At 43.0% G+C, this 27220-nt stretch overlaps 1 protein-coding gene across 2 annotated transcripts in view; it reads right to left on the reverse strand.

The window, feature by feature from the left end:
• LOC309543273 (coagulation factor XIII B chain-like) overlaps positions 1 to 27220 on the reverse strand; it is a 100010-nt gene that overhangs the window by 18654 nt on the left and 54136 nt on the right. The window contains exons 7-13 of one of the 2 annotated variants that reach the window (XM_082242729.1): positions 23161 to 23376; positions 19485 to 19664; positions 14153 to 14356; positions 6533 to 6712; positions 5068 to 5274; positions 3140 to 3319; positions 908 to 1111 (exon numbers count right to left, since the gene is read on the reverse strand). In XM_082242729.1, coding sequence (XP_082098855.1) covers positions 908 to 1111; positions 3140 to 3319; positions 5068 to 5274; positions 6533 to 6712; positions 14153 to 14356; positions 19485 to 19664; positions 23161 to 23376 — 1371 coding nt within the window. The remainder of the gene's footprint in view (positions 1 to 907; positions 1112 to 3139; positions 3320 to 5067; positions 5275 to 6532; positions 6713 to 14152; positions 14357 to 19484; positions 19665 to 23160; positions 23377 to 27220) is intronic. The other variant, XM_082242730.1, reaches the window with a different exon arrangement.

The raw sequence follows: 27220 nt of genomic DNA on the forward strand, positions 1-27220 counted from the left end.
GTTACACCAGGAGAAAGGCAGGCGGCTAATGTAAACAAGCCGCCTGTCATTCTCCCCTGTGTAAGAATAGTGAACATACGGTTCTGCTATGTAGCACCGTTGATCACTGTTCTTACACCTCAAGCCACAGCCAATCACAGTTAGAATCACGCCCCTAGGGACACACTTAACCCCTCCCTCTCAAATAAAGTTAAGCCCTTCACTGCCAGTGTCATTTTACGGTAACAGTGCATATGTATAGCACTGATTACTGTAGTAATGTCACTGGTAACCCCAAAAGTGTCAAAAATGTCAGTCAAGGGTCCGATCTGTCCGGCACAATGTCGCAGTCCTGCAAAAAAAAATCGCAGATCGCCGCCATTACGCGTTAAAAAAAAAAACAACAAAAATGACAAAAATCTTTCCCTTAGTTAGTAAACGCAATAACATTTGCGCAAACCAATCAAAATACGCTTTTTGCGATTTTTTTTACCAAACATATGTAGCATAAAACAAATTGGCCTAAAATGTTAAAAAAATTTTGATTTTTACATTTTTTTGGGGGAATTTCATATAAAAAAATGTGAAAAATATTGTTATTTTTGCAAAATTGACGCTCTTTTTTTGTTTATAGCGCATGATCAAAAAATCCCACAGATGATCAAATACCACCAAAAGAAAGCTCTGTTTGTGGGAAAAAAAGGACGTCAAATTAGTTTAGGTACAGCGTCGCACGACCGCGCAATTGTCCGTTAAAGTCACGCAGTGCCGAATCGCAAAATAGGCCCTGGTCAGGAAGGGGGTAAAATCTTCCGGGGCTTAAGTGGTTAACCATTCTCTCCGCTGCTCTCATGACCTCCTGCTCTCTAGGTCCATTGTACTGCATAGACAATTATAATCAGTATTTACTACGCAATCTGCTATTTACCTTCCTTTAAGCATTGTGGGTATTTTAGCACACCATTCAAGCACTGAATCCTCAGACTTGTTCCATCAGGAATGCCATATCCAGGTGTGCACTCAAATGTTATGTAATCAAGATGCGGAGCGTATATTTCTTTCCTTTTATCCTCTGAATATTTCAGCCAAATGTTGTTTTGTAACATATCAGTTGATCTCACAATACAAGACGCTGCAATTGAGTAGAGAACACATACAATGAATATGTCAATATGTTACAGAAAAGGGTCTCCAAACTTTCCCAACAAAGGGGCAGTATGCTGTCCTTAGAACTTTAGAGGGGCCAAAATGTGGCCATTGGGAGTAGATAAAAATAATACCCTATCTTAGGTGCAATGGGCAGTGGGAGAGGTGCCCACCCCCCTCTCGCCGCTTCCCTGTCATTTTCCCCCGCTTACCTGAGCCGTCGGTAGTGGGGAAAACGATCCAGTCCTCTCAGGTGCTGTGCAGGAAGTCGAGTGAGGGCAAGCTGGCCCCAACTAGATTTTATGGCCTTGGAAGACCAAAGTGACGTCAGACGTAGTTTCCACCCAACAGCCTTAACCGGTTGCCGTGTATTTACTGTGGCAGTGCGGCTCCCCCAGGCAAACCGACTTAGGGCTACGTCGGTCGCGAGCAGGGAGCGAGTCGGCAGTCTCCCAGTCGACAGCGGGGAAGCCAATGCATGGGTCAGGCGGCTTCGATTGCTGCCTGACACCCGCAATCGTTCCCTGCTGAGAGAGAGAAGGACGGTCGGCTGTTGTAAACACAGCTGACCATTCTTCTCCCTGGAATGATCACAGAGCGCCTGTGATCCTACTATATGGGATCACATGTCTCTATGGTCATTCCACAAGTCACGCCTCCCGACAGTTAGAATCACTCCCCTAGGCTCACATTTACCCCTTGATCACCCACAATGTTAACCCCTTCCCTGCCAGTGTCATTATTATAGTAACAGTGCATATTTTTAGCACTGATTACTGTAGTAATGTCACTGGTCTCCCCCAAAAGAGTCAAATATGTCAGTTAGGGGTCCGATCTGTCCGCCGCAATGTCGCAGTCCCACAAAAAATCGCAGATCGCCGCCATTACTAGTAAAAAAAAAAAACAATAGAAATTACATAAATCTTTCCGGTAGTTAGTAGATGCGAAAACGTTTGCGCAAACCAATCAAAATACGCTTATTGTGATTTTTTTTCCAAAAATATGTAGCAGAAAACAAATTGGCATGAAATGTTAAAAAATTTTGATTTTTACATTTTTTTTTGGGAATGTTATGTAGCAGGATGTGAAAAATATATATATTGTTTTCAGAGTTGTCGCTCCTTTTTTTGTTATAGCGCAAAAAATAAAAATTGCACAGGTGATCAAATACTACCAAAAGAAAGCTCTATTTGTGGGGAAAAGCATTGCATGACCACGCAATTGTCCATTAAAGTAACGCAGTGCCAAATTGCAAAATATGGTCTGGTCATTAACCTCCCTGGCGGTATGATTCTTTCCGATTTTAGGTGCTAAAAGCGGTACTATTATTTTGCATGTAATTCTTACGAATGAGCAGCCCAAACCAACTATGTTTTATTTGTTAAAAAAGTTTGATATATCCAATAAATTTCGTTCCACTTCATGATTGTGTCCCACTTGTTGTTGATTCTTCACAAAAAATTACAGTTTTATATCTTTATGTTTGAAGCCTGAAATGTGGCAAAAGGTCAAAAAGTTCAAGGGGGCCGAATACTTTCGCAATGCACTGTATATATATGAGAATTTATTGTGAATTCTGTGAAATACTGTGAATTTATTTTATTTTGCAATGTATCATTGTGTTTGGTGTGTTTTACTTTTGAATTTGCCCGGGTTCCACCCCCCTGCGAGCGTCCCGGTCGTAGGAGACGAAAGCCGGGGCACAGAGAGCATCGGGAGGAAGATCCGCCGCTGCATACCGCCCGCATACATCGCTGTATCCCGGAGACAAGGTAAGTAACCCTTCTACTAGGATCCAGCGATGCTTCTGGCGGTACCCCGAGTGTGGCTCAGGGTTACTGCTTTTGGCACTGAAATTTAACCCCGAGCCACACTCGGGAATACCGCTAGGAAGGTTAAGGGGGCAAATCCTTCCAGTCCAGAAGTGGTTAATAAGCAGAAAGAGTGATGTTTAAAAGTCAAAAGAGAAATGCAAAAAATCAAAAACAGATATTTGAGATTATTGTAATCTTACTTGTAGAGATGCATTTTGGGTAATTTATGCGTCTTCTTTCACATTTGCTTTCCAGGCTGTTCAGTGGCACCGTTCCTTCAGCGCATTCAAATACAACTGTTTGTTCATTTTCAATCACGGTTCCTGTACTGTATCGAATGTTATTTAAGGCCATTTCATGTTGTTGTATTACACAGAAACCTAGAGCCAAACAAATATCCATACATGTGTATAAATAGTATTAGAGCATTTCAAATAGTATTATCTACATGATCTCACAAAAGTGAGTACACCCCTCTCATTTTTGTAAATATTTTATTATATATTTTCATGTGACAACACTGAAGAAATGAAACTTTGCTACAATGTAAAGTAGTGAGTGTACAGCTTGTATAACAGTGTAAATTTGCTGTCCCCTCAAAATAACTCAACACACAGCCATTAATGTCTAAACCGCTGGCAACAAAGGTGAGTACACCCCCTAAGTGACAATGTCTAGTCCCTGTGACCATTATATTAATATCAGTTGACAAAACTTGCTTCAATTCAAGCTCGTGAAATCGGCGCCCTTCCACTAACTTATAGCCTGTGCTTTATCACAGTGTCAGGTATCCAGCTGCCATTGTTTTGCCCAGAAGACCATCCCTGATCTCCACTAGAATGTGCAATGTAACGTGTCTGTGTTGCTGGATCACACACTCTCAGCAGCAGGGCATGTGCTTTAGTAAGCAGAGGCAGGGATTCTAGATATCCCGCATGGTACACCGGGTTAGAGACTAGCGATGAGCCGAACACCCCCCTGTTCGGTTCACACCAGAACATCTCAAACAGGGGAAATGTTCTAGCGAACATACGAACAGGAACAATCACAAGTCCTCATTTTAAAGGCTTAAATGTAAGTGACAATTAATCACCCGCTGGCCAAGGAATTGAACCCACAGCCTCTTACTTGCTAGCCTGTTATTCTAACAGCTACGCCACCAAGGCAGCTGTGTAACCCAAGACTCTCTCTGCCTAACAATTCTCTATCTGAGTTTGACAGCTCTTTTATAGGTCTCTGACATCACCAGCGCCCCATAATCCATTGCTCAGGTGCAGTGAATAAATTACTGATGTCACTTCAGAAAAAATCCATAACTAATATTAATCACCCGCTGGCCTGGGGATTCAAACTCACAGCCTTTCATTTGCAAGCCCATTATTCTACCAGCTAAGCCACCAAACCAGCTGATTAACCTTGGACTTTCTCTGGCATAACTAACTTCTATCTGAGTTTCACAGGTCTTTTATAGGGCTCTAAAGCACATGCCCTGCTGCTGATAGTGTGATCCAGCAACACAGACACGTTACATTGGACATTCTAGTGGAGATCAGGGATGGTCTTCTGGGCAAAACAATGGCAGCTGGATACCTGACACTGTGATAAAGCACAGGCTATACGTTCGTGGAAGGGCACTGAATTCACATGCTTGAATGGAAGCAAGTTTTGACAACTGACATTAGGATAATGGTCACAGGGGTTATCTGGGGACATTTTTTTCTTCTGTTCCAACAACTGCGGAAGAGACACCTGCTCTGAGAAGAATACGTGAAAAAAAGGCAAAAAATAATATTTATGTAATTTTGTACATACACTAGAATAAATGTATGCCAGTTTGCGTAGAAAAAAAACTTCTCTGGGAATGTGTGTTTGGGCCATTTTTTTCCGCCTCTGAACGCTCAAAATGCATACAAACATCTGCAGGTGAACGGGCACATTAGCTAACATACAAGTGCATTTAGAGATGGAACAAAAAATGCAAAAAACTCCTGCATGGGGTGATTTTTGTGTCCGTGTGCATGAGACCCTAGACAAGGTCTCTGCGATGTAGCATTCAGAGAAGGAATGTATTACATAGACAATTGGCAAGTTTTAATCGGAAGTATTTACTACACAATCTGCTACTCACCTTCCTTTAAACAAATTGGGTATTTTAGCACACCGCCTAAGCACTGAATCCTCAGATTTTCATTTGGAATGCCATATCCAGGTGTGCACTCGAATGTTATGTAATCAAGATGCGGAGCGTATATTTCCTTCCTTTTATTCTCTGGAAGTGCAAATTTCAGCCAAATGTTGTTTTGTAACATATCAGTTGGTCTCACAATACAAGACTCTGCAATTGAGTAGAGAACACATACATTGAATATCTCAGCAAGGGTCATCAGTCCATGATGATTTGGGGAGCCATGTCATCTGCTGGTGTTGGTCCACTGTGTTTTATCAAGTCCAAAGTCATCACAGCCCTCTACCTGGAAATTCTATAGCACTTCATGCTTCCCTCTGCTGACCAGCTCTATGAAGATGCTGATTTAATTTTCCAACAGGACTTGACACCTGCCCACACTGCCAAAAGTACCAATAACTGGTTTAATGATTATGGTATCACTGTGCTTGATTGGCCAGCAAACTTGCCTGACCTAGACCCCATAGAGAATCTGTGGGGTATTGTCAAGAGTAAGATGAGAGACACCAGACCTAACAATGCAGATGAGCTGAAGGTCATTATTAAAGCAACCTGGGCTTCCACAACACCTCAGCAGTGCCACAGGCTGTTCGCCTCCATGCCACACCGCATTAATGCAGTAATTCATGCAAAAGGAGCCCCGACCAAGTATTGAGTGCATACTATACTGTACATGGACATAATTTTCAGTAAGCCAACATTTCTGTATTCAAAATCCTTTATTTTGTAATACTTAATTTTCTGAGATACAAAATTTTGGGTTGTCAGTCACTAGCTGTAAGCCATAATCATCAAAATTAAAAGAAAGAAATGCTTGAAATATATCACTCTGTGTGTAATGCATGTATATAAAATATATGAGTTTCACTTTTTGAATTGAATTAGTGAAGTAAATTAACTTTTTGATGATATTCTAATTTTCTGAGATGCACTTATACTGTATATAGGGAGGATTTGTTTCATCTCTGTGTATCACCAGAGACCAGTCACTTCACTGGGTATATGGAAGGGTTTACAACCATTTTAATTCTACTGTGAGTGAATCCGCTTTGCCCAGCATTTGTTTTATTCCCTGGGATTAATCTGTGTAGGTGCAAGACCTTTAAGTCTCCATTCACACCACCGCGACTTGTCAGGCGACTTGTCAGCCTGACAAGTCGCGGTCCGTCCCGGTCCATGCAGTGCTACAGGACCCGTTCTAATAGGAGCGACACAAGGGTCCTGTAATACTTCGGGGCGACCTCGGAGCAACTTGCATAGACATTCATTATATGAAGTCTGTGCAAGTCGCGCCGAAGTCGCGGTGCACGCGACTTCACAGGTCGCCCCCGAAGTCGTGCCGCTTCAGTGTGAATGCAGTCTAATAAGCAGAAAGAGTGATGTTTAAAAGAGATTATTGTAATCTTACTTGTAGAGATGCATTTTGAGTAATGTATGCGTCTTCTTTCACATTTGCCTTCCAGGTTATTCAGTGGCACCATTCCTTCAGCGCATTCAAATACAACTGTTTGTTCATTTTCAATCACGGTTCCTGTACTGTATCGAATGTTATTTAAGGCCATTTCATGTTGTTGTATTACACAGAAACCTAGAGCCAAACAAATATCCATACATGTGTATAAATATAATTAGAGCATTTAAAATAGTATTACCTATGTAGCACCCTCTAGTGTGCTACTAGTGCCATTGTATGCAAATTTAGGCTATGAGGTATGGTAAATTATGTCAGAAATTGAGTTGGGTTATTACAGGTCAGGCTGAATGGCTCTACAGAGGCAGGTCTTTTGTACCTCCCCTTGGTTCTAGAAGCTAATAGAAGCTTCTGGAAGTTAGTAGGCAGAGGCCAAGAAGTCCTAATGTGCATACTTAGGGGAATCTGACCAATTCCCAGGCAAAATGTCCTGGCAGGGTGGATGGTTCAGCCCTTAGATATGGGAAAGCATAGACAGCAGGGGAATCAAGTGGAATATGGAGTGCTGTGAGACTGTTGTGGCCCAGGAGGGAACCCCTGGGTCTAGGGGGGCTCTACCTCCCAGCTGGCTTGGGAAAATCCTATCAACAGAACAGTTTAAGTAGGAATCCTGCCTAAGGATCAGCAGGAAGCAAAGAGGACAGGGTGAGTACATCAGCACACCCAGGGATTCACGAAGGGAGAGACTGCCACATGTAGTAGGCTTTCAGGAGGCCAGCACTGTGCCTAACCCTTTTATCCCTTGCCCTGGGAGATATTCAGAGCAGCCAAGTGGGCTGGTTGTGCCTACAAAGAGTGGAGCTGGATATACTCTTGCATGCAGTTTGCAACATGTTGTGCCATTTTTCTAAAGGGGACTACAAGTGTCTTAGTCCTCAAGGGACTTTTACCAACGATCCTTAAGGACTGAGGGTGCCTAAGATGGAAAACAGTCCAGGATTCCAACTTTGTACATAGGAAGGAAGTTGTTCCCATGCATTGTTTTCAGTCAAGTTTGGCATCCCATAACCCATTTACCCCATCCAAGTGATTATTCCTAATGAAAACAACAAAAACAAGCCCAGAGACTGATTTCTTGTGTCCACATGCAAGTGAGAAATGTGTATTGCCTGGCTGTGTAGGAATAAGCGAGACAGTTACCCGCAGCCCTTGCAGGGGTAGTGCTACATCTATATTACATATAGGGGTTGATTTACTAAAGATAAATAGACTGTGCACTCTGCAAGGGCATTTGCTCCAAAGCTTAGTAAATGAGGGAAAGCTCTACTGACTTCCATCATCCAATCATGTGCAAACAAAAATGCTGTTTTTTTTTTTTTTTAGTTTTCTTGCATGTGACTGGGTATTTGCAAATTGAAGCTTCACCTCATTTACTAAGTTCTGAAGCAAATGCTCTTGCAGAGTGCGAATGGACTTGCAAATTACACAGTCTATTTGCCTTTAGTAAACCAACCCTGTGACGGACCCAAACAGGACAAGGGCTTTTGGAGAGGACCAGGGGCAAGCCTCCTACCCAGTGATTAAGGTCCCTGGAGAGAGCAGATCATTCTCCAATGATGGACAACAATGTAATGGACGCTGAGAGCGAGGCTTGTATTAATTCTGTGAAGAAGGACAATAAAGCATCCTTTCTGGAATGGATGGAAAGGTGTAATATTAATCCTGTATAGGTTAACAGTCAGAGGGAATTTGGTGGCCCTCCTGCAGACTGGGTTTGAGAGGCTCCTTCACTTGGGAAAGAAATATTTATCAACCATAATCCTCATGTCATGAGATCTATGAAGATAAATTAATTCCACTGTATCAGACTACTGGGACATTGTCTTCTGATGACTTGCCTAGTGGACAGAATACACAACTTTGTGTCTCTCCCATAGTTAAATGGGTCACCAATGGGTCTGTCTGTCTGCTAGTATTGTGTGCACTCCACCTTGTTGACAAACTATTGTGGGATGTTATATGTTTAGTTAATTAGATTACAGGTTAATTAGGATCACTGTTAATTGGATTGGTGTTTGAAGTTTGCATTTTAATGCTAATATCCCCAAGAGGGGAATGGCCCCCTGTGGGGTATAAAGTATGTGTCTGAGTTTCCATAAAGAGTAATTTCTTAGGTTCTTTACCCAACATCTTGTCTGTGTATGATGCTTGGGGTAAAAAGGGTGGTATTAGCTCTCGGGTTTACTGGAACAGTTTGGAGGGCAGGACGCACTGTATGGCAGAAGGAAGCACCCAAGCGGGATGCCAAAGTGGTTCTGTCACAAACCCTTAAGAATCCGCTCATGCTATGTGCAATAACTGGAGGTTTTCCACACTGAATCAATGCCAGTCAACACCAAGGTAGGTAGAAAACAATTGTTTTCTATGTGACTCATTCATACCATGACATTGGTGCAATGTGCAGTGGGGAAAAATGCAAACATGCTGCATTTATCAGCAGTTCACTGGATGGCACTGTAGGTATAATCCTGGACTCTGACCTGTCCTTTCAGCCCCAAATCCAATCACTGTCACCTTTATAACATCTCCGAAAAATGGCACTTCTTAACCTCCCTGGCGGTATGATTATGTCAGGAATTCTGTACCAAAAGCGGTACAATTTTTTTCATGGAAATTTGGCGTTATGTATTATAGGCCTACAATTCTTAGTAATTACTGACTTAAACCTGACCAAAACAAGACTCTAGTAGACATCCCAGATGTGATAAATTTGAAACACAAACGTATGAATTATAATCGAATCAATAATATAATTTTATTATAATATATATATATATATATAATAAAATTATATTATTGATTAGATTATAATTCATGCGTTATATTATATATATATATATATATATATATATATATATATATATACAGTATATATATATAGGTGTATATATATATATACAGTGGGTACGGAAAGTATTCAGACCCCCTTAAATTTTTCACTCTTTGTTATATTTCAGCCATTTGCTAAAATCATTTAAGTTCATTCTTCTTCCTCATGAATGTACACATAGCACCCCATACTGACAGAAAAACGCAGAATTGTTGACATTGTTGCAGATTTATTAAAAAAGAAAAACTAAAATATCACATGGTCCTAAGTATTCAGACCCTTTGCTGTGACACTCATATATTTAACTCAGGTGCTTTCCATTTCTTCTGATCATCCTTGAGATGGTTCTACACCTTCATTTGAGTCCAGCTGTGTTTGATTCTACTGATTGGACTTGATTAGGAAAGCCACACACCTGTCTATATAAGACCTTCCAGATCACAATGCATGTCAGAGCAAATGAGAATCATGAGGTCAAAGGAACTGCCTGAAGAGCTCAGAGACAGAATTGTGGCAAGGCACAGATCTGGCCAAGGTTACAAAAAGATTTCTGCTGCACTTAAGGTTCCTAAGAGCACAGTGGCCTCCATAATCCTCAAATGGAAGACGTTTGGGATGACCAGAACCCTTCCTAGAGCTGGCCGTCCGGCCAAACTGAGCTATCGGGGGAGAAGAGCCTTGGTGAGAGAGGTAAAGAAGAACCCAAAGATCACTGTGGCTGAGCTCCAGAGATGCAGTCAGGAGATGGGAGAAAGTTGTAGAAAGTCAACCATCACTGCAGCCCTCCACCAGTCGGGGCTTTATGGCAGAGTGGCCCGACGGAAGCCTCTCCTCAGTGTAAGACACATGAAAGCCCACATGGAGTTTGCTAAAAAACACCTGAAGGACTCCAAGATGGTGAGAAATAAGATTCTGTGGTCTGATGAGACCAAAATAGAACTTTTTGGCCTTAATTCTAAGCGGTATGTGTGGAGAAAACCAGGCGCTGCTAATCACCTGTCCAATACAGTCCCAACAGTGAAGCATGGTGGTGGCAGCATCATGCTGTGGGGGTGTTTTTCAGCTGCAGGGACAGGACGACTGGTTGCAATTGAGGGAAAGATGAATGCGGCCAAGTACAGAGATATCCTGGACAAAAACCTGCTCCAGAGTGCTCTGGACCTCAGACTGGGCCGAAGGTTTACCTTCCAACAAGACAATGACCCTAAGCACACAGCTAAAATAAGGAAAGAGTGGCTTCACAACAACTCCGTGACTGTTCTTGAATGGCCCAGCCAGAGCCCTGACTTAAACCCAATTAAGCATCTCTGGGGAGACCTAAAAATGGCTGTCCACCAACGTTTACCATCCAACCTGACAGAACTGGAGAGGATCTGCAAGGAGGAATGGCAGAGGATCCCCAAATCCAGGTGTGAAAGACTTGTTGCATCTTTCCCAAAAAGACTCCTGGCTGTATTAGATCAAAAGGGGGCTTCTACTAAATACTGAGCAAAGGGTCTGAATACTTAGGACCATGTGATATTTCAGTTTTTCTTTTTTAATAAATCTGCAACAATGTCAACAATTCTGTGTTTTTCTGTCAGTATGGGGTGCTATGTGTACATTCATGAGGAAGAAGAATGAACTTAAATGATTTTAGCAAATGGCTGCAATATAACAAAGAGGGAAAAATTTAAGGGGGTCTGAATACTTTCCGTACCCACTGTATATATATATATATATATGTGTGTGTGTATATAGATATACATCTATATACATACATGTATATGTATATATATATGTATATTATATATATATATATATGTATATTATATATATATATATATATATATATATATATATATATATATACACATACATATATATACATATATACATATATATATATATATATATATATAAAATATAAATGTTATGTGTGTGTTTGTGTTTTGTGCAACGTTCAACGTTTGAATTTCCCTCCCTAGTTCCACTCCCATGCAGCATTGCTGCTGCAGGGAACGGAACTAGGAAGTCATCACACCGACGGAGGGACGGACGAGCGGCGGGGATCTCAGACGGCTGGCGATCACAGCAATGGGAGATCATCGCTGGATCGCCAGGAGAAGGCAAGAGACAGCGATGCGCGCTCTGCCCATCCACCCCCAGCGTGACTCGGGGATACCAATAACAGCATGGAAAATCCACCCTGAGTCACGCTCGGGGGTACCGCTAGGCAGGTTAACTAATAACCAATAAACCCACCAAGATACTCATTCACTCCCTTGCTATCTCTTGTCTGGACTATTGCAACTCCCTTTACATAGGCCTACCTCTAGACAGTCTATGAATGCTGCTGCAATGCTTATCTACCTTACCAATAGCTTAGTACCAACTACCGCTGTCTGTCAATCCCTCCATTACCCAATACATAAAATTCTAAATACTAACAACAACTAACAAAGCCATTTACAACTTAGTCCAGAGCTACATCCCCAATCTTGTATAAATGACCCAAACCGTCTTCTTCACTCCTCCCAACACCTACTCTCTAGCTTCCTTGTGTTCTCCTCCCATGCTCATCTCCAGGACTTCTCCAGAGCCTCTCCCATCCTCTGGAACACTATGCCTCATACTGTCTGGCTATCTCCCACTCTGTCCACCTTTAGGCAAACCTTGAAAACCCTTCAGGAAAGCCTATCCAACCACCTAAAGTTATTACCTTTTGTTCCACTTGCCCCTTCCTATTACTCTGTAAGCTCTCACAAGCAGGAGCCTCCTTAAGTGGGGTACACACTAGTAGAAAATCTGCCGAAAATTCCCGTCCGAGGTAAAATCGTACGATTTTCAGGTAGTGTGTACACAACTTTTAGCAGCCTAAGCCGACATTTTCAACGAAACAAAACGGAGGGACAAATACCAAAATTTTTATCGTCCGTCCCCAGACGACCAATTTTCGTTTAATGGGTATGCAGTACGTCTGTGAAAAAACAGATACGAAAGACCGCGCATGATCTGAAGTTGCTGACAACCAGGAAGTCTAGGAACAAATGTCCCAAAAAAATAAAAATCGGACGAGACATTTCGTGAACATTTATGCACTGTCAGCTAAAAACGGTACCCTCTTGTATAGAACCAGAGATGTATAGTAACTAAGTAGAACTACTTGACTACTGTACTTAAGTACCGAAAGGCGGTATCTGTACTTTCCTAGAGTAGAATTTTTTTCTCCTACTTCCACTTTTACTTCACTACATTTTTTCAATGATTTCAATACTTCTACTCCGATATTTTTTTTTTGTGCTGCATAGTTACTCGTTACAATTATAAAAATTACCACTGCCAGAACAGTAGATGGCCGGTTTCATGAAGCTCAAAACATGTGTATTATCAGCGCATACGAAAATAAAAGCTACTGTATGTATAAATAAAAGCTGCATTTGAAATAATAAAAACAATATGATGTTCAAACTTTTGACTTCTTTCTTTAATAACTACATAACACAGTACTTGTACTTTTACTTTCAGTACTTGAGTAGCAATTTTTTTTTTCAAAACTACTGGTACTTTTACTTTCAGTACTTGAGTAGCAAATTTTTTTTAAAAAAACTACTTGCAATACTTAAGTACAAAAAATGTTGAATACTTTAGTACTTCTACTCAAGTCACTTTTTGATCGAGCACTTCCACTTCTACTCAAGTCACTTTTTGATCGAGCACTTCCACTTCTACTCAAGTCACTTTTTGATCGAGCACTTGTACTTTTACTCAAGTATGGGTTTCGAGTACTTTATACAACTCTGTATAGAACTGTATTGTATTGTAACTGTACTGTCTCCCATTATATTGTTAAGTGCTGTGCAAACTGTTGGCCTTATATACATCCTATATAATATTAATAATAATAATAATCACTGCCTAACAAAATGTACCGCAGCCTGCACACCATAATGGAGCATTTAAAAATGTGGGCAGTGTGAAGATACACTATTTAGGACTCAAAAATGTGTGTAATAATAAATAAAGATAAGCAAGTACCTGTTGTACATCTTCAGTCAAAGGAATAGATAGGGCCTCTTGCACATAGGTACCGTATTTTCCGGTGTATAAGACGACCCCCCTAATTTTCATCTACCGGTAATACTTATACTTAGGTTACCTTGGAGATATTATACTCGGCGTATAAGACGACCCCCCATTTTTGGGCGATTTTTTTGAGGTTCAAAAGTAGTCTTATACGCCAGAAAATACAGTATATGAATTTATGCTGCCAAAAGTTGGCAGGAAAAAATGCCTCTAAATGCCTCTAATTTCACACAATTCCCTTTAGGCGCATTTATGTGTATTTATATGACTAAGGTGTTTAGAAGTGTTTAAACATAGACTCATTCTATTGGCTAGAACATTCATGTACTCATTCACTAGAATAAATCTATGCCCATTTCCATGGGAGGAAATTCAAAAATGCTTCTCTGGGAAGGTGTGCTTGGGCCATTTTTTGCGCCTCAGAATGCTAAAAACGCACAAAAACATCGGCATGTGCATGAGCAACATTAGCTAACATGCAGGTGCATTCAGTGGTGGGAAAACATGTCAAATGCCCCTGAATGGGTTGTTTTTTGAGTCTGGGTGCAATGCATGAGGGCTTAGACAAGGTCTCTGCAATATAGAATACATAGAAGGAATGTATTACATAGACAATTGGCAAGTAATGATCGGAAGTATTTACTACGCAATCTGCTACTCACCTTCCTTTAAGCATTTTGGGTATTTTAGCACACCATCCAAGCACTGAATCCGTAGACTTTTTTCATCGGGAATGCCATATCCAGGTGTGCACTCTAATGTTATGTGATCAAGATGCGGAGCGTATATTTCTTTCCTTTTATCCGCTGCATATTTCAGCCAAATGTTGTTTTGTAACATATCAGTTGGTCTCGCAATACAAGGAGCTGCAGTTGAGTAGAGAACACATACATCAAAAATGTCAATTTATTACAGCAGGAGTCTCCAGAATTTCTCAACAAAGGGCCAGTATACTGTCCCTCGAACGTTATGGCACTTTTCCACTGCAAGTACCGGCAAGTACCGGCTCGGCTCTACTCGGCCCTGCTTGGCCCGGTTTGCTTTTCCACTGCGGTACCGCATGGTATAGTGTCGGAACGGTTCGGTACGGTACTGTATAGGTTTGCTTTTCCACTAAAGTAGTACTAAAGTTAAGTGGGTGGGATAACAACGGGGTGGGTGTGATTCTCTGACCAATCAGTGGCTAGTAGTGACTGCATGCAAAGGATTGTGGGATATGGTACCAGTTTGGTACCTGTTGGAACCACAATCGAGTAGGTACTGTTTTTTCAGAGCCGTACCGTACCGTACCGTTCGGTTCCATGCAGTGGAAGAGCAAACCTATACCGTACCGTACCGAACCGTTCCGACCCTATACCATGCGGTACCAGCAGTGGAAAAGCACAAAAGCGTGCCGAACCGGTACGGTTCCATGCAGTGGAAAAGCGCCATTAGAGTGGCTAAAATGTGGCCATTGGGAGTAGAAATGTTGCCAGCGCCAATGGGAAAAAATAATGCCCTATCTTCGGTGTCAGTGTGGGAAATCGCTCCCTAACGTTGGTAACATTGGGAGGAATTATGCCCATTAATTGGTGTCACTGGGCCACATTGTTGGTGCCATTGGGAAAATTTGTGCTCCATCGTTGGCGTTTTTGGGAGGAATTTACGATCCTTTGTTGATGTCAATGGGGGGGGGGGGGATTATGCCCCATTTTTGGTATCAGTGGTGGAAATAATGTCCCATGAGCCAATTAAAAGCAGGCAAAGCCCCCAGCTGCAATTTGGATACAGGATATAAAGAGGATGAAGGAAGGAGGTTTCTTGAAAGTTTACCAGCATGCTGGTAACTAATGTGAGACCCCAACTAAATGATAGCCTTCTGGGATATCCCCATGCTTCTTGCTTCGTGGTACCATTAGGTGACCACTGTGTTCCCAGGAAGACCCAATTATTAATAATTCTCCCATAGCCAAAAATGTCATAGGCATGTATTGTGAGGAAAACAAAAATCAGTTGATAGGTAGAGATGTCCCAAACTGTTCGCCGCTGAACAGTTCCCGGCGAACTTCGCATGTTCGCGTTCGCCTCGGCGGGCGAACATATGCGATGTTCGGTCCGCCTCCTATACATCATCATTGAGCAAACTTTGACCCTGTACCTCACAGTCAGCAGACACATTCCAGCCAATCAGCATACCCTCCCTCCCACACCCTCCCACCTCCTATAAATAAGCAAGGGCAACATCCATCTTAGTTTCATTCTGAAGCTGCAGTGTTAGTTAGAGCAGGGAAAGTGCTGCTGCTGAATTAATAGGGACATCATTAGCTAGGCCAGTGTTCTGTGTCCATTCCTGCTGTAAGGACAGCATCCTGACAGCACCCCAAAAAGCCCTTTTTAGGGCTGGTATATCAGTCTGCTTTTTATTTATTTTTCTATATATTTATCAGGCATTTTTGGAGGCAGGCATGACTTTTTTTGGATTAGTGTTGGGGGGGGGGGGGGTCTAAAAAGTGTACCTGTGAAGTTTCAGCTCTGTAGCATGTCCAGAAAGAGAAAAGAAAGATCATATAGGTGTACAAGGAGGGTCCCACCATCCCTGCTCTACTGAAAAATGATCTTTTTTTCTGGTTCTGGACATGCTACAGAGCTGAAACTTCACAGGTACACTTTTTAGACCCCCCAGACACCAAACTACACAAAACAAAGTTCTTAAAAATTGTCATTTTTGATAGAGAGCTAATTATTGGAAAAATTAAAAAAAAAAAAAAAATTTAAAAAAAAAATGTCTTTGGATTTAGCGTCTGGGGGGGGGGGGGGTCTAAAAAGTGTACCTTTGAAGTTTCAGCTCTGTAGCATGTCCAGAACCAGAAAAAAAAAATCATATAGGTGTAAAAGGAGGGTACCACCATCCCTGCTCTACTGAAAAATGATCTTTTTTTCTGGTTCTGGACATGCTACAGAGCTGAAACCCCGCAGCCGGGAGGTGACGCTCACCGCCAGCTTCCGCCTCAACCAGCTCCCTGTGAAGCTTCCTGCACGTCACCTCCCGGCTGCGGGTCAGATCTGGAGAGACACGGAAGATCACATCCAGGAAGCTGCTACACTGCGGAAAATGGATTTAAGAATTTTATGACGTGAGTTACTACGTTTATTTTTCATTAATAAATTTGTTGCTACATTCAGCGGCGCCTGTCTTTCTTCTACTGCTTCATCCTGCAGAACCTGCTTTCCCCCTACTACAGTCACATGCAGAACCTCTTCCTCTGACTTTAGGTCAGCCTGACATCTTCTTTATTAAAGGGGACTAAAGGGGACTACTTACATTTAATTGCAGCTTTGGCAATGGGGGGGGGGGGGGGTAGTGGGGTGTAAATATATTCCATGCTTTGGCACACACTACCTTACCACACAAGTATGCAGTGATATACTGAAAACAAAGAGCAGCTTTGCCTATGCCAGCAACAAGTGTAGGCTGCTCACCTAAAAATAAAAATAGGCCATAGCAACAGAAACCTAAATAAAATAGTTTAGTTAAGTAGATAAAGTAATGGAACAATGCAAAAATAAAGAGTAGGGGGTTTATCGGGCAACACTTGAGACCACTGGACTAAAAATAACATCAGTTTTATTTTATACAAATAAAATTCTTGTCACACATATGCTTAAATTAAATTGGATTATATACATTTAAACACTTAAATAATTAGACCCTGGTGACATTATAATGTACCTCCATCATATTACCGAAAACTCGTGTCTTGTTTTTGCATTGTGTGGTGTAGTCAATCTCATCAGGACAGGGTAGATATTATCCCATACAGGTGTTCAGTCACTTGTCCAGTCTATATCAGTATGAAATAAAATCACGTAGGCATCTCCATCTCACTGTTTGCCATTAGGACCCCCCACACCCCACACATTAGGGTGGAAATGAGGGTCACCTTGCTACCCAAAGTAGAAAAAGAAATGAGGGTACATCCTATGAAGTCCCCTTTAAGTGGTTCACCTGTCTGATCAAAACTGAGTGGCCCAATGGGGTGCCCCAATGGAGAGGGAAACAAAATTATAAATTTACCTCCCAAAAAATAAACCCTAAAACACCAGATTCCAACCAGTGGGCGGGGTTGCTGACCATGAATATATATATATATGGTTATCTCAGTTGTCACCATCCCACATTAGAAATGTGTAGGGTTGCACCGATACCCTTTTTTATATTAGCAGATTCAAGTACCGATACTTTTGGTCAAGTACACACCGATACCGAGTACCAATACTTTGTAGTGTGATCTAAGCCCATGCATAATGAATGGGCTCAAACCAGAGTCGCATGCGATCTGAACAGGAATGTGGTGTGATTCCTGTCTGAAATTCAAGTGGTTTCCCCACCGCTTGTCATAGTGATTTCAGCCTTGGTTCACACAGGAGCAGTGGGGGAAACTGCATGCGATTCAGACAGGAATTGCACCACATTCCTGTTCAAACTGCACACGATTCTTTGCAGTACGATTTGAGCCCATCCATTTTGTATGGGCGCAAACCGCACAGTAAATAGTGTTGACCAAAAGGTTCGGGCCGAGCAAAAGTTTTTGTGAGTTCAGCGGGTGCACTGTCAATATGTTGTTAAAGAGCGGGCCCGGTTGCCGCGTTCTTAACATTGGATCAGTCATCAGCTGTGAACTGGCTTCCCCGTTGATGGCTTCCCGTTGACAGTTGAACAAAATAAAAAGTAATTAAAAGCCATGTGGCATTCCCCCCTCAAAATCCATACCAGACCCTTACCACGTAGCCTGGTAGACCAGGAAAGGGATAACGAGCGAGCGCCCCCCTCCTGAACTATACCAGGTCACATGCCCTTAACATGGGAGGGTGGGTGCTTTGGGCAGGGCGACCTTCTTCTGACAACCCTGGGCTGTGGGGGTCTGCAGGCAGGGGTCTCTTCAGTATCTGGAAGCCCCAGATCCCCCCCCCCCCTTGTGAATGAGTATAAGGTACATTTTACCCCTACCCATGCACCAAAAAAAGTGTCAAAAAGAAATAAAAACAGTAGACAGCTTTTTGACAATTCCTTTGTTAAAAAAATTAAAAAACAATGTTCCCCCATGTGGATCTTATGTACGTTGCCACTGCTGGACCCTTGTTAAAGGGAGCTTGCAGATTCCAATAAGCCCCCTGCCCGTCGACCCCCACAACCACCACCCAGAGTTATTATGATTCGGGAAGAGGCCCTTGTCCCCATTAACATGGGGACAAGGTTTTTTGGCACTCACCCCCCCAGGCATGTGGCCTGGTATGGTTCAGGAGGAGGGGGGCACTCCCTCGTCCCCCCCTTTCCTGGCCTGCCAGGCTACGTTCTCGGATAAGGGTGTGGTATAGATTTTTTTTTTTTAAATAGCCAGGTGGCAGCAATTGCAACTGCGAGTCAATTTAAATGTGATGTACTTTTTGCTGCAGCAGGTTCTATACATGCTACAGATGTTCCCCTTTATAGGCAGATTAAGGGGACCCCCTAGGCACTATATTTAAAGGAATTTTTCATTTTTATTGTTTCAATTTAAGCATCATTAAAATCACTGCTCCTTAAAAAAGATAATTTTTAAAAAACATTTATGCATTGGTACATGTCCCCCAGGGCAGTACCCAGGCCCCCATACCATTTTTCAGGCCAATTACTTGCCGATAAGCCTTCAAAATGGAGACTTTTGATTTCTCATATTCAGCTCCCATAGACCTAAATTAAGTTTGCTGTTCGGGCAGAACTTTTCCCCTATTTGGGAGTTCTGCTGCGAACCGAACAGGGGGGTGTTTGGCCCAACTATAACCGCAAAGTATCGGTTTCGGGTATCGAAGCATTTTCCCGAGTACGAGTACTCTGTATCGGCATCAGTGCATCCCTAGAAGTTAGTTCCTTGAATTCTGGGGCTTTTTATACTGTATGCCGGACTTTGCCAAGTCCACCTAGAGTTGAGATTCTTTACTGTAGACAGTATATTATCTTAAAGTAAATACATATACCTAGACAAACTGGTTCTGCATCCCATTCTCCATGCCTGCATGTTATCGCCTTCCCTTCAAGGGTGTACCAGTTGGCACATTTATAGTTTACAATAGAACCAGATGGATACCTAAGCTTTTTTACTCCTACGATTTCTCCATTCTGGACTGATGGAGGCGGACCACAGCTTTGTCCAAAACCTAAAAAAAAACCAAAAAGCACAGATAGATCAAAGGCATGCTGTATGCGTTTTAATAAGTATCTGGTTCCAATGTACTATTCCCAATACATTCCTGAAAAGTGGTTGTGCATGTGTGAATGGGTGCTGCAGCGACCATTGGCTGGAACCAAAGATAATCAGACCAAGAGAATGTCACCAGCACCCTAACGGGTCCAAAGTTTTATTCAGCGATCACATCATTATAGCAGAAACAACATTTCAGAGCCTCACAGGACCCCTTAATCAGGCATGCAATGTCATTGTTTATATTTTTTGCAGAGCAAGCTGTCCAGTGAAAGTGACAGTAACGTGAGTTAGTAAAACCATATTACACCACCAGGGGTGCTTACAACAGTCACCTTTTATTTATATGGTTTTTCCAAAATAACAAAAAACTGTTGCTGTAACAGTTAAAAAGTGTTAGATAGAGTTAGCCTTTAATTTGTTTGCCTCTTCCTTAAACTCCACTAATTTTACAGGTCTAAAGTACCACGCGATCCAATAGCAGTGTGTTATTAAAAGTGGTGCATGCACTACTTTTGGTGAGATCCAGTGCGATTTCAGCCTATTCAAATAAATGGGCTGGAAATTGCATTACACAGGAATCGGTGTGAACTGGTACCTAATACAGAGTTCATCCAAGTTTTATCCTGTGTTAAACCCAGATGAAGGGTGAGTGGTGTTGCCCCTGAAACATGTTGGATGTTATAATATGATTTTTTTTTAAACAATTAAAATGATCTTGGACTCCTACCAGGTTTTAGTCTGGTGTTCCTTTTTTTATTTCTATGGTATTAATGTTACTGTTATACTTGTTATACTTACCTGCTCTGTGTAATGATTTTGCACAGAGCAGCCCCGATCTTCTTCTGGGGTGCATGTCGGCAATCTTGGCCCCTCCCTTCTGCAGAGAGTCCCATTGCAAACAGCTTTCAATGGGGGCACTCGTGCGTGCTGGATCCCGAGCCCTGTTCTGTGTGTCCTTTGACACACAAAGCATGGCTTGGCCCTGCCCTCTGCTCACCGACTGTCTCTGAGCATATGAGCAGGGAGAGAGCCGAGAGAGATGCTGCTCTCATGCACAGCGCTGGATTGAGATCAGATTCAAGTAAGTATAAAGAGAGGCAAGAGAAGGATATAATAAATGTGACAAATAGTGCTCACTGCTTAAAATCCTTTACTGAGGAGAATTAATAAAAACACACTTACAAACCCAGCGATTGGCTGTATGCATAACAAAAGCCGCTCAAACAAGCTGATCTGAAGATAGCCACGGGTGACGTCATGATCGTAGCTCCTCCTCCCATATATGTTATGCCCAATATGGGACTTCATCAGTGGGGACCCACAGAAAGCACTATTTGTCTACTTCTTACTTTTACATATGCAATCTGGGAATTTATAACTATGGAATTACGGCATCTGTAGCCAAGTTTACCCCCTGAAGGGGAAAAGTGTGATATGACCAGCCTGTTAGTTTGGGGGTCATTCCTTTGCAATGAGCAGCCACAGTGAATGTTGGTGGTGAAAAAACACCCTGGTGCATCTGAATAATCTGCACTTGGATGTCTTATTGTTTGATGGGCATTTCTGTTATTTCCTGTCTTGGTTATAAGACTGTAAAGGGACATCTTAAGATTTGTTTGACCTGCTATTGCGCTGCACTTTTTTTTATATTAGTTTGATTAATGTGATTATTTCCTATGATTGTCAGCTCCAGTTAGTGACCATAATGTGGAATTTTTAAGAGGTGTAGCACCCTCTAATGTGTGCTACTAGAAGTGAGAGTAGGTAAAAGCATTTTCTGGCCAGGGATAAACCCTGAGTCACTAAATTTGGGTCAGGGTTACTAGAGGCCAGGGCTGGATGACTCATCTTGGCAGCTCTCTGGTACCTCCCCCTGGTGTGTGGAAGGTTGGAGAATCTTCTAGAACTAGAGGGCAGGGGCTAGCAGGGGCTGCCGTGAATATTTGTGAGGCCTCAGCCAATCCATGGAAGTGGGCTGGCAGGGGGCTGAGACAACCCCATAAATAGACATGGGCCAGGCCAGCAAGGGCAGTCAGGTGGAAGGTGGAGATACAATATTGAGGAGGCTGTCGGTGGCTCTGAGGGAGTACCCTCTAGTCTGGGGGGGGGGGGGGGGGGATGTCCTGCCGTATGCTGGGGCTCAGGTGCTGGAAGGATACTGCCAAAGACACAAAGGGAGGAGGCTTTCTTGGAGGCACGTGAGCAAAGAAAGGACAGAGTGAGTAATTCAACAATCAACACTAGTGGGACTAAAGAGGGAGATTTCCACATGTAGCCAGTCTCCCTTGAAGACAGTGGTGGGCTTAAGTCTTCTACCTTTTCCAGAGAGATCCTGAGAGAGTCAGCCATGTGGGCTGGTGTGGAGGCAGCCAGGAGAGCTGGTGAATGAAGCAGCTTCTGCCAGGTGGGCTAGCTTTGCCTGAAGAAGTGGTGCAGGGATCAGTGGTTACCAGAGGCATAACTAGAACCTTCAGGGCCCCGGTGCAAGAAACCATAAAGGGCCCCCCGGACCCCTGGCTGGGGCCCTTCCCTTCAAGCCAGGGGCTCTTCCCACTGATCTTTGGACCCTTTACTCTCGTCCTTTATTACAATCCCTCTTTCACAAGTCCTGCAAAGACAGCAGAACATAAGTGAACTGGATAGGAAGAGTGGTGGGGGCAGCATACAGAAGAACCAATCCCCTCCATTTTCCTCCTGCAGCTACAGGAGGAAAAAGGAGGACAGTGATTTCTCCACATACTGCCCCCCTGCCGCCCCTCCTATCCAGGTGTACAGGGGAGCCCCGCAGGCCCCCTGGAGCATGGGACCCTGTTGCAATTGCACCCCCTGCAACCCCTTTAGTTACACCCCTGGTGGTTACAGAAGAAGTGGAAGAAAAGGTTATACGTTGTTTCACTCTACATGTGCTTCTTTTAAGGGACTGTGAGTTCCTGCCTGTAAGGGGCTGTTACTGAACTGACAAGGAGTCTGTCAATTCCCTCAGAAGTGAACCAGCAGAAGCTGTGCAAGAAAAGGAACAAAGTGTGTGCAGGAGGAAAGATGAAGAGGAGTCTGTATATAGGAAGTTTTCCCTGAAGTTCTTGTGGAAGTCAAGTGGGCATTCCATAAGCCCTTATCCCAATCCAAGTTGTTAACCCCCCCAAATAAAACAACAAAAACAATGCTATGGACTGTTTTCTGACTTTTGTGTGCCTGGCTGTGTAGGAGCTGGGGGTCCTTGTTTAGCTGCAGCTCCTACGTGGGGTGTGCTACCATATTATGACCACCAGATGGAGCTGACAATCATAGAAAACAATCATGTTAGAGCAAAATACAGGGGAAATTTACTACAGTTGGGCCAATGCTTGTGAGATTTGTCTAGCATTTTGAATTTTTTTTATAAGTAGCCTATTTACCCTGAACTATTAAAGAAAGTACTAAATCAGAAAGTGTGATAAATTCCCACTCACTTTTGCAAGTTGGATAAGCCAGTGTTGGTTCAGCTGATACTCTGCCAGGTTCTCCTGGTTTAGTGCATGTTGCGGTCAATGAAGTCCTATTAAAATATCCAGGCTTACATATAAAGTGGACAGTTTCATCTACCCCGTACAATGATTCACTGTCATGTTTCTCGTGTAGTTCTAAGAAGTTTTCATCCATTTGTTGTTGGTCTAGCTGACATGTACCTAAATAAAAAAAAATAAATAAAAAAAAATAAATAAAAAGAGCTAAAAAAAATAAAAAATAATATGAATTAGTCATAGAGATAAAAGCATGCGAGGATGTCGCTGCTGAGTTTTTATTTCCCTCTGTCAATTAAAACCCAACTACCCTTTTCTGTATGCAAGCTGCCAGTGTTAGACTGACAGCCTTTTTTTCAATGATATCGACCATGATTGGCTTACATCACTTGTGCTCCCCCACAGCTTCTTTCTCCTCTCCAGCTGGGAACATGTAATATAAAACTCAGTGTACAGGGTGCAGTGGTCAGGTACATGTCATATACTGCCCAGTGTACAGAGTGCAGTGGTCAGGAACATGTCATATAAAGCTCAGTATACTGAGAACAGTGGTCAGGAACATGTCTTATACAGCTTAGTGTACAGAGTGCAGTGGGTAGGAGCATGTCATATTTAGTGCAGTGTATAGAGTGCAGTGGTCAGGGGCATGTCACATACAACTCAGTGTACTAAGTGCAGTGGTTGGGAACATGTCTTATACAGCTTAGTGTACAGAGTGCAGTGGGTAGGAGCATGTCATATTGAGTGCAGTGTATAGAGTGCAGTGGTCAGGGACATGTCATATACAGCCCAGTGTACTGAGTGCAGTGGTCAGAAACATGTCTTATACAGCTTAGTGTATAGCGTGCAGTGGTCAGGAACATGTCATATACAGCCCAGTGTACAGAGTGCAGTGGGTAGGAGCATGTCATAATTAGTGCAGTGTATAGAGTGCAGTGGTCAGTAACATGTCATATACAGCCCAGTGTACAGAGTGCAGTGGGTAGGAGCATGTCATAATTAGTGCAGTGTATAGAGTGCAGTGGTCAGTAACATGTCATATACAGCCCAGTGTACAGAGTGCAGTGGGTAGGAGCATGTCATATTTAGTGCAGTGTATAGAGTGCAGTGGTCAGTAACATGTCATATACAGCTCAGTGTACAGAGTGCAGTGGTCAGTAACATGTCATATACAGCCCAGTGTACAGAGTGCAGTGGTCAGGAACATGGTATATACAGATCAGTATACAGGGAGTGGTAGTCAGGAACATGTCATATACAGATCAGCACAGAGAGTTCAGTGGTCAGGAACATGTCTCACACAGCCCAGTGTACAGAGTGCAGTGGTCAGGAACATGTTATATACAGCTCAGTGTACAGAGTGCAGTGGTCAGGAACATGGTATATACAGATCAGTATACAGGGAGTGGTGGTCAGGAACATGTCATATACAGATCAGCACATAGAGTTCAGTGGTCAGGAACATGTCTCACACAGCTCAGTGTACAGAGTGCAGTGGTCAGGAACATGTTATATACAGCTCAGTGTACAGAGTGCAGTGGTCAGGAACATGGTATATACAGATCAGTATACAGGGAGTGGTGGTCAGGAACATGTCATATACAGATCAGCACATAGAGTTCAGTGGTCAGGAACATGTCTCACACAGCCCAGTGTACAGAGTGCAGTGGTCAGGAACATGTTATATACAGCTCAGTGTACAGAGTGCAGTGGTCAGGAACATGTCACACACAGCCCAGTATAGTGCAGTGGTCAGTCACCTCTTGGTCCCATGCCAGTCATATAATGCACTCAGCATTGATTAATATCCATCTGCATATAAAATTCTGATTAGGTGATTCTACTGATTCTCCCAGGTACTTAACACCTTGCAAGAGCTTGCTCCTGATAATCATGCAAGGTCCCCTCTCTCCTGGAGCAGGCTGGCTTACTGGCTGGCTGGGAGGAAGCAGTAAGGCATGGGGACTTCTCTTTCACCTCCAGGGCAGTCAGTCTAAAGCTTTTGAATCCACACTGTTCTAGCCGGAGGTACAACTAAGGTGTATAGGTACACCAGGAGAGGAGAACCTTGGAGAGCAGGTGTCCAATTAAGGAAGGTGTAAAGTGGAGCAAAGTTGGAGAGGATTGGAGAAAAATGTATATGTTCAAAGGCTTACATTGATTAATGTCTGGTGAGTGCCCATTACCTTAGAGGGGGGGCACGAGCAGTGTGGTGGAAGAGCACACTATCCGTATTCACAGGAATTAAAACACCTTTTTGAGCACCGGCTGTGTGAACTATAAGGACTGCTTATTAATGTCTATCAATTCAGATTCTTCATTGTTGCGAAATGGGGACAGTGTATTAAGGAGATACATCAGCGCTGCTAATGTTATTAGCCATATGTACCTAGATGCTCATTAGTTTTAGTGACATTTTTTATTTCATGTGTATTTTATTGCAGAAGAGAAGTTGCATGTCTCTTCTGCAAAAAAAAGCCTGCCTTTTTGCAACTTTTCCCAACTTTAGTTTGACTTTAACTATTGATTGTAATCCATGTTCTTATGTGGCATATCAATCGAATTAGGCTGTCAACTATAGATCGATTATTCTTTTGAGCAGAGATCCATCAAGGGAAATGATCACTTTTTGAACGCGAAAATAGCCACCATTACACCCAATTTACTGTAGAGGGATTCAATCAAACTGAGTCATATAGCCAGGGTGAAAAATGATCGATCATAGAAACTTAGAAAAGTGACAGCAGAAAAATGACAGAGTAGTCCATCGAGTCTGCCCGTTTTTTTATTGTTTTTGGTTTTTTTTTTTACATGTTTTTTAAAAATTTTTCCGGGGTTTTAATTTATATAGTATACAGTGCATCTGGAAAGTATTCACAGCGCTTCACTTTTTACACATTTTGTTATGTTACAGCCTTATTCCAAATTGGATTAAATTCATTATTTTTCTCAAAATTCTACAAACAATCCCCCATAATGACAACATGAAAGAAGTTTGTTTGAAATCTTGGCAAATTTATTAAAAATGAAAAACAAAAAAAATCCCATGTACATACCGTATATACTCGAGTATAAGCCGAGGCCCCTACTTTTACCACAAAAAGATGGGAAAAATTATTGACTCGAGTATAAGCCTAGGGTGAGAATGCAGGGTGGCGGGCATGGTACAGGTGAATGCAGGGTGACTGGCATGGTACAGGAGAATGCAGGGTGGCTGGCATGGTACAGGAGAATGCAGGGTGGCTGGCATGGTACAGGAGAATGCAGGGTGGCAGGCATGGTACAGGAGAATGCAGGGTGGCAGGCATGGTACAGGAGAATGCAGGGTGGCGGGCATGGTACAGGAGAATGCAGGGTGGCTGGCATGGTACAGGAGAATGCAGGGTGGCTGGCATGGTACAGGAGAATGCAGGGTGGCTGGCATGGTACAGGAGAATGCAGGGTGGCTGGCATGGTACAGGAGAATGCAGGGTGGCAGGCATGGTACAGGAGAATGCAGGGTGGCAGGCATGGTACAGGAGAATGCAGGGTGACTGGCATGGTACAGGAGAATGCTGTGTGGCTGGCATGGTACAGGAGAATGCAGGGTGGCAGGCATGGTACAGGAGAATTCAGGGTGGCAAGCATGGTACAGGAGAATGCTGTGTGGCTGGCATGGTACAGGAGAATGCAGGGTGGCAGGCATGGTACAGGAGAATGCAGGGTGACTGGCATGGTACAGGAGAATGCTGTGTGGCTGGCATGGTACAGGAGAATGCAGTGTGGCTGGCATGTACAGGAGAATTCAGGGTGGCAAGCATGGTACAAGAGGATGCGGGGTTGCGGGCATACTAGTGCGGCTGTGTTTCACTTACCTGTTCCAGAGGCGCCTTCATTTTAAAAATGGCACCGCCCGGCGCCGACACGTCATTGCGCACGCGCCGCCGCCGCTCGGGAAAGCTGGTATACGTTCGGCTATTCCCGGCCTGTCCCGAGCGGTGGACTCAAGTATAAGCCGAGGGGGACGTTT

The sequence above is a fragment of the Pelophylax lessonae genome, assembly GCF_965119305.1.
Source record: "Pelophylax lessonae genome assembly, chromosome: 13".
In the NCBI taxonomy this organism is placed as follows: Eukaryota; Metazoa; Chordata; class Amphibia; order Anura; family Ranidae; genus Pelophylax; species Pelophylax lessonae.